Below are 13,603 nucleotides of genomic sequence, written 5' to 3' on the forward strand. Positions count from 1 at the left end.
GAGTGTCTTGATATTCTTAGCATAGAGTGGGATCAAACACCAAATTTTTTTTAAAGGTCTTGGCCCTGGTTTTTTATTGATTCGGGCAGCTTTATAATTATGCAGATGGTGGATCCTAAGTGAGCTCTTTCTTCCCTTTCCTGCAGAGTGGACAGAAGACCGCTCATCGCTCGTGCCTCCTGTGATTCCCAACCACCCCCCAAGCAATCCGGAGCCTCCCAGAGAAGCTCCACTTCAGGGTAAAGAGTTTCTATAATCACAGAATGATTTTAGCTCAAAAACCTAAATTTTGAAAGATGCTTTTAGAGTGGAGTGGAATCTTATAACTCTCAAGTCATTTATTTAACAATAAAAACCATAATGATCGAACATTTCAATGTATCACTAATTGAAATTGTCAAAAAGATGAGAAACTTTTTTTGTGTGAATGTCTTCAGCTATTTGCAATGCTTTGGAAGTGATGACTGCTTGTCCTGGAGGATCAATTAAACCAGGGTTTCTCAACTTAGCACAGTTGACCTTTGGGACCAGATAGTTCTGTGTTGTGGGGGCTGTTCTGTGCAAGGTGTTAGAGCATCCCTGGTCTCACCCACTAGATGCCAGTAGCACCCTGCCCCTGTTGTGACAATCAGAAGTATCTCTGGGAGGCCAAAGCATCATAAAATTGTGAACCAATGATTTAGAGACCACAGATATTTAACAGTTGTGTTTAATAAGACAGATTGAAAACTAACCATTAGATATTGCAAGGTTCTAGTCAACATATTTGGTTTTAACAAAAATTTTTCTGTAAATGTATAATCATTCAGTATTGTTTTAAATTCTCTTCTCCGATTCCTGCAGTTGTGGCATTTATTCATGTTTTACATTTTATTGAGTCTCACTTATTTGCATTCACAAAAAGTTGGAGTCCCCTAGAAAGGTTCATTTTTTAAAATTGAAAGCTCTAGAATGTTGCTACTTTCAGATCTCATTAATGTTAAGTGGTAGAAAAGGTGTTAAGGTTTGTTTAGTTTTTGGGTTTTTTTAAATAAGAAAAACCGAACAAGGTGCCATATTTGATAGAGTTGGTACAGAGCTGTTAAAAAGACTGTGAAATGGCCTGACCTGTGGTGGCGCAGTGGATAAAGCATCGACCTGGAATGCTGAGGTCGCCGGTTCAATACCCTGCACTTGCCTGGTCTAAGGCACATATGGGAGTTGAAGCTTCCTGCTCCTCCCCTCTTTCTCTCTCTCCTCTTCTCTCTCTCTCACTCTCTCTCTCCTCTCACAATGAATAAATAAAGAAAATTTTTTTAAAAAGACTGTGAAATTATCATCTCGTTTTTAAAGAGATGTAAGTAGGTAAGTTGAATAATTATTTTCTCTAATTTTAATTTGTCATTATAATTTTCATGAGAAAGAAATTGTTTCCCTGTTAGCTGATATTGTCATGAGATTAGTATTAATATAAATTTATGTAGAATAATTTCTTCTGGCTTGGATGTACTTTTTTGTGATAATGGATTTAGTAAAGATAGAACATAGTAGATAATAACATTAATTAATATCAGCATGATTGTAGCCTCCTTCCCATTTTTTGAAAGTAGAACCCCTCCAGAAGTGAGTGTTGTATTTCCGCTCGTGGTGAGTCGGTTGCATAGCTGCTCAGTTCCCCGAACCAGCGGGGCTTGGTGGCAGCCCACACGTTTGCCCTCTGCAGCTGTCTGTTCCTGCCGGGGTTGGCTTGGCCAACTCTGCTCGTCTCAGGTTATTGCTGGAGTCCCCGTTACAGTCACCCTTTCCATGTACTCTTCTCATTTATAGAATTTGACAGTTTATGATTAGAGTTTATTTGTATTCAGCTGTTTTAACAATAGTTTCCTCTTTAGACCGAAATCTCCGGGAGGCAGGAGACTGTGTCTTTTTTCCTGTAGGGCACTCCAAACTAGGCAGAGTTCCTTTGCTATCTAGCTTCTGCGGAAATTTATTGTGGAGTGAAAGAATACACGTATGTACATGGATTTACATGCCTACATATGCAATAAGCAGCTGACCTTCCTTAAAGAATTATCCTAGAGATTAAACAAATTAAAGCTTTAAAGATTCAGGCCCTGGTGATTGGCTTAGTGGGAGAAGGTGGTCCCAGTGTGTCGATGTCTGGGTCTGATTCCTGGTCAGGGCACACAGGAGAAGCACCCATCTGCTTTTCCACCCCTAACCCTCTCGCTTCTCTCTCTCTCACACACACACACACACTCTCTCCCTCCTCCCTCCTGCAGCCATGGCTCAACTTGAGCAAGTTAGCCCCCCCACTCTGAGGTTGGCTCCATGGTTTCCACCTCAGGTGCTAAGAAGAGCTTGGTTCCTGAGCAATGGAGCAATGCCTCAGATGGACAGAGCATCGCCCCCTAGTGGGCTTGCCGGGTACATTCCAGTCAGGGGCTCATGTGGGAGTTTATCTCTCTGCCTACCCTCCTCTCACTGAAAAAAAGGGAGGTTCAGGTTCTGGGTGCCAAAAAACTTAGTGTGCCAACTGAGGCAGGGTCTAGAAGTTATTTATCTGTGCTAGGTGCTTCATCCCAGATTTCTTCTTTTTTTTAGGTCTATTTTTTTTTTCTAGTGAGAGGAGTGGAGGCAAAGAGATAGGCTCCCACATGCACCCTGGACGAGAATCCACCTAGCAAGCCCACTAGGGTGGCAAAGCTCTGCCAATCTCGGGCCCTTGTTCTGTTGCTTAGTAACTGAGCCTTTTCTTTTCTTTCTTTCTTTCTTTCTTTCCTTCTTTCTTTCTTTCCTTTTTTCTTTCTTTCTTTTGTTCTTTCTTTCTTTCTTTTTCTTTTTCTTTCTTTTTTTTTTAGCACCTGAGTGGAGGCCATCAGCTATCCTCAGTGCCTGAGGCCAAGTCACTTGCGCCATTTCTGCAGGAGGGGAAAGGAGGGGTTGCAGAAGCAGATGGTCGCTTTTCTTGTGTGCCCTGGGACTGTGACTGGAAATCGAACCTGGGATATCCACACGCCAGGCCGATGTTTAACCACTGAGCCAGCCACCAGCCAGAGTATTTTCTAGGCATTTTTTCTTTTTTCTTTGACTCTCTCTGGTCCCACGTTGGTTTGGGATTTGGGAGAGGCTCAGTGCATTCTCCCAGAGAAGCACTTGTGTTCTCAGGGCCCCTCTGCTGTGCAGTCTCCGAGCTGCGGTCTCTCAACAGTGACAACTGCGCTGCAGAGGGCGTGGGCTGGCGGTGGTCCAGGCCTTCTGACGGGTGCCAAGAATGGCGCCAGTCTGACGGGAGCGAGCACCTGAAGGGTGTTCAAAAGCCAATTTGGGGGCTGAGACCCAGAGATCCAGATTCAGTGAGTCTAGGGCGGGCCCTGAAAATGAGTACAATTTAAAGAGCTACCCAGCTGATTCCCTCCCATAACCAGATATTACAACTGGCAACTAGTCAACAGACTAGAATCTCCTGGAAGATGACATGGACCACAGGACTGCAGCAGGGAGAGCTCTCAATCACTGCTCATGGGTAGAAAGGCGTTTCATTTCCAAAGCTCCTTTAACTGGTGACCCTCCCATACATAAAACACAATAAAATGTGCATAAAAGTGTAGCCCTCTGATCTTCCCTCCCTAGTCAAGCCTTGGAAGAGGACATCAGTGGTGTAATTTCACGCACTGCTCATGTCTGTATTAAATTGAAAACATTCTAAGCTCAAAAAATACTAATGGGTTTTAAAAGAATTCTTTTAGATAAACTGCCAGGCACATTTTCACATCTTCTGACTTAGCCTAGGACAAGGGTAAAAAGCATAAACACCCACCCACCTCCTTCAGCTTTCTCAAAGACATCTTCAATCTCATTTCTTTGTGCTGCCATCCATTCAGTCAGTCATTCTGAGCGTGTCTTGGAGCAGTATTCGGCACTGGATACACAAGCAGAGGTCTGCACAGAGCTCATGTTTAGTGGCTGTGTGTGTGTGCATGCACGTGTGAGGCCTCTCATGCACGGAGTAGGGACAGGGAGCCAAATACCAAACCAGGAAGTGGGAGATAGACTGTAGCTGGCTAAGCACAAAAATAAAGCAGGAAAGGGAGACTGGGAAGGTTGGAGGAGGTGCTGCGATCTTTCACGAGGTTGTCAGGGAAAGCCTCACTGAGCAGGGGGTGGCTACTGAGAGAAGCCCTCCGACCCCTCTTGCAGCCTCTACCTCAAGGATGTAGGCTGTGCACACACGCCCCAAAGTAAATGTGGGGGCTGTCCCACTAGTCCTTAGTTGTCCATCTGATGATTGTATTGGCAGCCATCTTTCCACAGCCTTGACTGCGTTTGACATCATCCTCCTGGTGCCTGGCGGATGACCTTACTCGGGTAATTCTGCCATATCTTTCTATACTTTAGCCATGGTGACAGGACTGTGGCTTGTCAAGCTTCCAACCAGCCTCGGGACTACTCTAAGCAGGGAGGAGGCTGATGAGCAGACTAGAACTCCAGACAATTTAAGAGAGCCTTTTTAAGAGCCAGAAACTTTTGAAATGTGCAATTATAAATTGTATGTGTGCCCAGACACCTTTTTAAAAAGGCCTTTTTAGATACAGCTGACCAAAAATAACTTTCCTTCCTGGGTGCTCCCGGCTTTAGAGCAGGGGTCATGGAGACATTTCTCTCTCTCTCTCTCTCTCTCTCTCTCTCTCTCTCTTCCTTTTTAATAGTAAAGGAATAGGACACATGGGGAAGCCGTGGCCAGGACAGGTGACAGAAAGTGTAATTAGGGAAGTTGAAAGAACCTGAACATTGAATTATGTTCACTATTTGGGACAACCAGAGAAATTCCAATACGTTTCTCAATTACAGCAAAATGCCCAACTAACAAAACACAAAAACTTTTTGTTTCTATGCGAGATGTTATTTATGAATGTTACCAAGAAAATTCAGTAAAACCTCAGGTAGAATGCTTGGAAATTATTTAGCTATCTACCTATCTATTAATTTAGTTTAAAAAAGACAACTGAATTTAGAGCTATATGGCTCTCGTTAGTAACTGTTTTATTTACTTTAAGTTTTTTTATTTTGTTTTACTTTTTAAATATTCCAAGCCACTTGTTTTAAACCATAAATTTTAGCAATAAACATATCCAGACTATTTAACAAATTGTTAAAAGAGGCAAATTAACAGGAAAAGTCAGTTGAATTTAGAATTCAAATTAAAGTAAAAGCATAACTCTTTTCATTTAGAAAGTAGTGATCATACATTTTTATCAAATTATTCCTTTTGACCATAATATGTTTGTTAGTATTATCTATGTATTTTCAGAATGAGTTTTCTGTTTGATTAAAAGCTAAAGGTTTTGCTGTATTGACTTGACAAGGGGAAGCCAAGTCAGGGCAACACATTGGAAGCTCTGTTGCAAAATATAAACTGTAACAAAGCAAAAGACACAGAGCAAAGCCTCACACCATTGTCAGTGGAGTGAGAAGGACCCTGAAGCAGTTTAGTTGCTGTCAAACTACATGAACTGAAACCAGGGATGTGCATCAGATGATGGACCCCTATTTTAGCCTTCTGTTCTTTCTTCTTAAGTGAGAGGAGGGGAGATAGAGAAACACACTCCCGCATGTGCCCTGACCGGGATCCACCTGGCAGCCGGGGTCAACCCTGTCTGGGGCCAGTACTCCAATCGACTGAGCTATCCTCAGCGCCCAGACCCAGTGCTTGAACTAATCAAGTGTGTGGCTGCAGCAGGAGAAGAGAGGGAAAAGGGGGAGAGAGAGGGAGAGAAGCACATGGTCACTTCTCCTGTGTGCCCTGACTGGGGATCGAACTCAGGACATCCATACACCAGGCTGATGCTCTATCCATTGAGCAAGCTGGCCAGGGCCTCAATCTATTTTTTTTTTTTGGATATCTATGCTGATGGCACATGTACCGTGTGCCCCTACATAAACAAAGGGGAGTACTGAAATCAAGACAGGACTTTAGTAAGACACCTATGTACCCAAATGATGCGGCACAGAAGCTTGGAGAATTATGTATAAGTTGTATCATTATTGAATTCACCTTTTCATTCATTGTGGCATTCTTTATACCTTTCTTGTTTTAATCTAGGCAAACCCTTTTTTACACGAAACCCTTCTGAATTGAAAGGCAAGTTCATTCACACAAAGCTGCGGAAAAGCAGTCGTGGCTTTGGCTTCACAGTTGTTGGAGGGGACGAACCTGATGAGTTTCTTCAGATCAAGAGCTTGGTCCTAGATGGCCCCGCCGCTTTGGATGGCAAAATGGAAACAGGTAGAGATGCCACATGGCCATGTAGCTTTTCCTGTGTGATGAGACTTCTGCCCAGCACCCTAATAAGACCAAACAGCGGCTATGATTTCACACGTTTGCAGATCTCCTTTAAAGGTTATAAATGAGCAAGATTCCTCCAATATGTAAATCCATTCCCTGATATAGATGAAAACCTTTGAAGCCATTTTAACTTTGGGAAGCTTTTAGGGTGCTCTTGAGTAGTATAAAGCAGTAATTTGCTAAGATTGTAGATCTATTTGAATAAATGAAATCTGAACATGGATTTTTGCCTTGAGATTTTGTTTTAGAAGAAAGCATCAGTGTTCTTTTAGTGATCGCATATTCTCAGTAGCAGGGAAGACACTAGATGCTTAAAGAATGACTTATTCATCATTAAAATAAGTAACAGAAGTAGTCTCTTTGTGTCCCATGATACTGCCCCAAATCCAGTTTCAGTTCAGCTTCCTGTTGATAGGTGTTCATATTATAATATTGATATAAAATTTCTGTGTATTGTTTTCTTATTAACCCCCAAACTCTTACCTTTGCAGGAGATGTAATTGTCAGTGTGAACGACACTTGTGTTTTGGGACACACACATGCACAAGTTGTGAAAATCTTCCAGTCCATTCCGATTGGTGCCAGTGTGGACCTTGAGCTCTGCCGAGGTTATCCATTGCCTTTTGACCCAGACGACCCCAATACGAGTTTAGTGACCTCGGTGGCAATTTTGGATAAAGAACCAATTATTGTGAACGGGCAAGAGACCTATGATTCACCAGCTAGTCACAGCAGTAAAACAGGCAAAATCAATGGCATGAAGGATGCCAGGCCAAGCAGTCCAGCTGACATGGCTTCAAACGGTTCCCATGGTTACCCCAATGACACTGTCTCTTTGGCTTCCTCCATAGCCACTCAGCCGGAACTCATAACTGTTCATATAGTCAAAGGGCCAATGGGCTTTGGTTTTACTATCGCAGACAGTCCCGGTGGGGGCGGCCAAAGAGTGAAACAGATTGTTGACAGTCCGCGATGCCGAGGCCTGAAGGAAGGGGATCTTATAGTGGAAGTGAATAAGAAGAATGTGCAGGCTCTGACCCACAACCAGGTCGTGGATATGCTGATCGAATGTCCAAAGGGAAGCGAGGTTACGTTGTTGGTACAGCGAGGAGGTATGTTGATTTATTTTCTCTAGTTTTATTTTTTTTAACCCATTATCCATTGTTTAACTTCCTGGTCTTCAGGTGGCTATTGGGGTTTTTTAAATGTCTACTTTTCTAAGATCATTTTTATTTTAATGTTTGGAAATGCATTCAGAATGTCTTTAGAATAAAAGTTGTATTTATACATTACGCTAGCACATGTGCAGCTAGAATGATTCTCTTAAATGTAAATTAGATTGTGCTTTTTAATGACAATTAAGATTTTAAGACTTTAGGCCTGACCTCTGTTGGCACAGTGGATAAAGCATCGACTTGGAACACTGAGGTCGCTGATTTGAAACCCCGAGGTTGCCTGGTCAAGGCACATAAGGGAGTTGATGCTTCTGGATCCTTCCCCATTCTCTCTCTCTCTCTCTCTCTCTCTCTCACTTTCTCTTCCCTCTCCAAAATGAATAAATAAAAAATCTTAAAAAAAATGTTAAGACTTTAATTCTCTTGAAACTGGCCTACTTGGCATGCAAAATGTAGCTCCTGGCTGCCCTTCCAACCTCATCTCACACTCTTCTCCCCTACTCACTAGGCTTTAGCCATCTGGTTTCTTTTCTGAAGTACCATTAAAGCTCCAAGCCCTTTCTGTCTCAGGGCCTTTGCACTTGCTGTTCCCTCTGCTTAGAATGCTCTATTCGAGCTCTTTCCTTGGCTAGCTCAATCTCATTCAATTCTCCGCCTGCGAGAAGGCTTCACTGATCACTTTATCTAAAGTAGCCCCCAATACCTCCATGAAGTCTCCACTGCATTATTCAATTTCTTCATAGCTTTGATGATGATCACAAGTCATTGATTTGTATATGTATTTTTTGCTGCTCTCTCTTTTTCACTTGAATGTAAGATCCATAAAGCCAGGCTTCATGTCCACATGTTGACAGCTGTATCTTCAGCATTTAATGCAACACCTGATTCCTGCTAGGTGTTCATGAGTAAATAGGTATTGATTGCATGCATGCATGAATGAATGAATGAATGAATTGAATGGATGGATGGATGATGTGATTACTTACACTTGTCAGGTACAACATCTCCACCAATTGTATTTTTTTTAACTTATTGATTTGAGAGAGGGAAAGAGAGACATCAATTTTTTGCTTTACCCATCTGTGCATTCATCAGTTGATTCTTAGATGTGCCTTGATCAGATATCTAACCCACAGTCTTGGCACATTGAGACAGTGCTCTAACCAACAGAGCTACCTAGCCAGGCCCCTACCAGTTGTCAGTGTACCCACATTTGAATGAAGTGGTTAAGGATTTCCGATAAATGGGGTATTCTAAATCTTAAAATGTTAGACTTCCTTCTTCCTCCAGCCCTCATGCCCCACCCTTGCCCTACCAGAACTCCTAGGAAGGACCTCACTCTGAAAAATATTTCCCCTGATATTAAATGTCTTGTTTCTGATTCTTTGTGACTAGTCTTGGTTGAACACCTCACACAAGGAGCCTGAGATGGGCTGTTCCCTCGATCCTCGCCAGGGTGATTTATTTCAGGCACGGCATATTCTGACCCTCTGAAAAGAGCTGAGGACCCAGACTTCTATTTCTCTTGGTTCAGTTGCAGCATTGGCGCTCGTGTATGTCACCACAGCCATGTTCTCATGCTCCTGAGAAGCTCTGCATTCTGTGATCAGAACGACAGGTGTCATGGAAACGAAACCCAAAATTTGGAGCAGCTGAGTGCACTGAAATGCTCCATCTCTCTTGCGCAGTTCTAAATGCCACTATGCGGATTTTACTCTTAAAAATGTTTCCACCAAAACAGTTTTGAAGTCTTTTGTACCTAGATCACTTGACTGTTTTTAAACAGTGACTCAGATATAGTAGGACGTGACTTGAGTGTAAGGATGATGGTGGTAATGCCCGGCACTCATACATTCTCTAGCAGTTGACAAAGCACTTCCACGCTGGCCCACGCCTCTCTTCTTGTTTTCACCCAGCCCCTGACAGGTAGGAAGGGGCCAGCTCATGGTGTGACTGAGTTCACCTTCAGTCTGCAGTTGGCAATTCAGTACTCTGCCTTGCTTGACTCTGAATAACATGATTTTTTACCTAATTGCTAATTTCTGTAGTCATCAACTTGGAAACTTTTCAGTAGTCCGTAGTTCACCAGGGACACACATCTCTGATTCAGCCACTGCTTATTGGAGTTACAAACCACTGTGCTCTCCTACCTAGTTTATTTGCTCCCTCATTTCCTTTGTCAGTGTGTTCAGGTTTCCCTTTTTGTTAGATTCACTTAAAGTCTCATACAGTCTACTAACAGACAATAGTTACTAGAATCATATTAGAATGAATATGCCCAAATTAGCAAACAATTGATTATAGAAGCATACCTCTTGATTTCAGATATGTTTGCATTTTCTGTTCTTAATTTCTGAGACCTTCTTTTTGTTACTGGCATTATATTTTATAACATTACATGAATATGGAAAGATCCAGAATATACTGCCTTATTAGTCAACATCTACATAGTTTATCCGAGAACCTGAGCAATGTAAGATCACTGACATCAGCAGTCTTTAAAACACACCATATATCTTGTGTTTGATTCACGTGTGGGACAGAAAGTTTGTACGTGTGCCATTGGCAGGCAAGCAGTAGTTACTATCAATCTTTTTAGAAAGCATATAAAATATGGCTGTTTCTGCCACACATTAGTTATTTCAGTTGGCACTGACATTTTAGTCATCTGTCCTGTGTGATGGGATGCAACTAAGAAGGTCCAGGGAGGTAGCAAATACAGAAGCTCAGTTGAATGAGAACGTAAATAGCCATTTCCCTAATCCTTTCTTTTCTTTTAAATGGGAAAGATTTATTCAAAGGGCTTAGGATTTGCAGACTGGAAGCATAAGGAAGCAATAGCCAGAGTTTCTCAAAGGTGAAATAAAAGCCAAAGGTTTTTATAGTAAAAAGCACATTCTTGAGAAAATCAGTTTTGTAATCTTAGCTTATGGATTGGTGTGAAATGGTTATCCTAGGTGACCAGTGGTCTGGATACTAGACGTCAAGTGGTCTGGGGACATGAACATTCTTTCCTTAGTTCCTCAGAGGGTAACCAGAAGGTTATCTGGAGGTTTGATATATCTCCAGGCATTGAAGCAGGACTGGAAAGTTAAAAAATTTTTAAGTTCCCAGGCTAGTTAGAACAAGAAAAGAATTGTTTTCTCATATGTCAACCTTCTTGATTTTACCAGTTCAGCAGTTTGACCATAGCACTCCCTTTTATTTCTTCACTCTATTCCTTCCTCATTGTCCCCCTTTTGATTAGCATTTCTCTCTCAGAAAACATCACCGATCAGAAAAATCATTTTAAAGTCATTTGATGCCATAGTGCAATGCCTTCCTTTGGTTCATCATGTGCTTTGAAGGGGTATATGGATTAGAAATGAGCTTGCTATATGTGAATTTATAGTCAGCTCAGATTTAAGTCAGTTTTTAGCATTGGGAAAGGACCAGTCGGGATACTATTATGTGCTGGTATTAGAAACCAATCTCACTCTTAAGAATAGGTCAGTTCAGTTCAATAGTTGTCTCTTGTCTCAGAAGTTGATGCAAGCAACTCCCAAAGTTAGGCTCATGGTACATGAAGTCAGGTATCTAGTAAGAGGCATCTCTATAAAAGAAAAACAGTGTTTAATGGTTGAAGCAGACAATCATTCCGGTTTCTGAGTTCTGAAGGCAGCTAGTTGAGAATATTCCTAAATATCTGGTGATTCTTTCTAATGAAGCTCATTTCTGTTATTACTCCAAGAAAGCAGATTGAGAAATTCGTTAAGTCCACACTGTGATTCTCAGGAATTCAGATCCTGAGAATGAGGCTTTCTGTGATTTATTTATTTATTTTAGAGAGAGGAAAGAGAGAGAGTGAAAAGCAGGGGGGCAGGGAGGAGCGGGAAGCATCAACTTGTAGTTGCTTCTCACACGTGCCTTGGATGGTCAAGCCTGGGGTTTTGAACCTGCGACCCCGTGTTTCAGGTTGATGCCCCCTCCGCTGTGCCACCACAGGTCAGGCACTGTCAGTGATTTAAAAAACTGTCTTTTTCAATTTTGGGCAGTAACTGGCTACGTTTGCATTTTGTTTTAACTTTTAACACTACAAGCTGATTTTGCTTTTTAGTTCTTTTCAAGATTAGGTATATTTTAGTTTGTAGTATTTTTCATCCCACTCTCCCCAACCCCACTCCACTCCACACCTGGAAATCAAGCAGAGTTTGAAATATCATTTGTAAATTTCTGGAGTCAGATGATTTGTTGGGTCAGGCGTGGAGTTGCTGGGAGTGTCTATCCACATGCCCTAACACCTGGGGCCATCACTGGTTTGCTTATAAATCTGTTCTCCGTGAAAGTGACCCTGGCTGCTGGTCCATCAGTCAGGTTGCTAACCCTTTGAGTAATGACTTTTTTTTCATGCTCACTGACCCCCGGGAGTGAGTTTTTTGTTTTTTGTTCAAAAAATGAAATTAGTTCCAGTTACAATTTTATTAACTTAAAATCATATTTGTTTGATAACCAATGTTCGGAAACAAGAAGAACATACATTTGCCTTTTTTTAATGCTGCCTCCACATGTCCGATCGTCCTCTGGGTGGTCAGGAGGCACGACCCTGTGTGAGTTCCTGCTGCGTCTGGCTCCCAGCTCCTGTGCCTGCCCGTCCGCCATCTCCCTCTGCTGGCCAGTCAGGAAAACGCTTTCTTAAATTTTATTTTTAATTTATTTTTTAACATGGCCTTTGCATTCAGATGGCCTGTCCTCTGACACCAGCGTGAGTATAGATTAGAGACTTTTTTTAAAGGTATTTGGAAATCACTAGAGGTGGTTATTACTTTTAGTATAGGTTTGGGTTTTTTTAATTTACAAAATATATAGAATATGTCCCTGAAAGGTTGTTTTTGGGGTTTTTTTTTTTACTTTTTAAAAGAAAGAGATTGTCTTATATGAAGCATATAACTATCTGTACCCCTCTGTATAAAATATTTTCTGTATCTCACTATTTCAAGGTGGGTCATTCTTTAAAATATAATTCTAGGTTGTGTCAGAATACTTTGTTTCAAGAGAAGATTTGGCAATGCTTTATGACAGTGGAGAACTTATATTCGCTTGTGTTGAGAGGAGCTCCGTACTGAAGAAAAGCTGTAGTGGGTGTGTCTGGCGCCACCGCCAGTTCAAACCGCACCGCACATGCTCCCTCTCTCACCCCGGCACTGCACCTGCCTCGAGATTCATTTCTTTATCAAAAAATAAATTTAAAAAATGGTTGATTTGAACTAGATCACCTGTAGGCTGACCCATTTGGCTCTAATTTTGTGCAAAGAATGACCTCATGATGTGTAGAATAACAAAACTCAACTGAATAAATTTTAAAGATCTTATTGCCGTGGCCGGGTGGCTCAGTTGGTTAGAGAATCATCCTGGTACTCCAAGGTTGCAGGTTCAACCCCTGGTCTGGGCACATAAAAGAATCAACCAACGAATGTATAAACAAATGGAACAACATATCATTGTCTCTCTCTCTCTCTCTCTCTCTGAAATCAATCAATAAAAAATATTTTAAAAATAAAGATCTTCTTGGCTTTATTCAGTGATTTGTGAATTGGACAGCATCCCATCTAACTGACAGAAAGGGCTCCAAGGGGCTGAACACTACAGAAGACTTTACAGGCAGAGAGAGCGGCACAGGAAGTGTCACTGGTAAACACTGGCATGATTGTGTTAGGTCACCTTCCTTCAGGGGACAGTAGGGGTCTATCAGACAGATTGCCTCACTAGAGCTGACCAGATCATTTCATATGGACTGGTTTACGATTCCATTCTAAGGAGAGACCAAAACAATAGCTAAATGGTTAAAATTTGGGTTTAGTGACATGGAACTTAACATAAGTGACTTCATGTTGGTCCTATTATCTTGTTTTAACAGATGTGTAAAGAAAAAAACACAAGATTTTAGAGCCAGATATGCAAGTTTAAATGCCAGCTCCTACCTTTACTGGTTTTGTGCCCTTAGGCAAGTCATCTGACAAACGGGAAGGGTGACACTGACTTGGCACGTGGCCACACATGATGGCGATAAAGACAGCATTTATGCTAATTCCTAATGTGGAAGTGGTCTCACGATAAGTCAGTGGTG

The 13,603-nt window shown here is 41.8% G+C and overlaps 1 protein-coding gene across 13 annotated transcripts in view; it reads left to right on the forward strand.

Annotated features, from left to right (window-relative positions):
• The window catches only part of MAGI1 (membrane associated guanylate kinase, WW and PDZ domain containing 1), a 761,634-nt gene that overhangs the window by 663,487 nt on the left and 84,544 nt on the right, over positions 1-13,603 (forward strand). For all 13 annotated transcript variants that reach the window (XM_066245932.1, XM_066245933.1, XM_066245924.1 and 10 more), the window contains 3 exons: positions 147-239; positions 6,083-6,265; positions 6,817-7,437. In XM_066245932.1, the coding sequence (XP_066102029.1) occupies positions 147-239; positions 6,083-6,265; positions 6,817-7,437 (897 nt within the window). The remainder of the gene's footprint in view (positions 1-146; positions 240-6,082; positions 6,266-6,816; positions 7,438-13,603) is intronic.

Source organism: Saccopteryx bilineata, chromosome 10 (assembly GCF_036850765.1).
Source record: "Saccopteryx bilineata isolate mSacBil1 chromosome 10, mSacBil1_pri_phased_curated, whole genome shotgun sequence".
Taxonomy (NCBI): Eukaryota; Metazoa; Chordata; class Mammalia; order Chiroptera; family Emballonuridae; genus Saccopteryx; species Saccopteryx bilineata.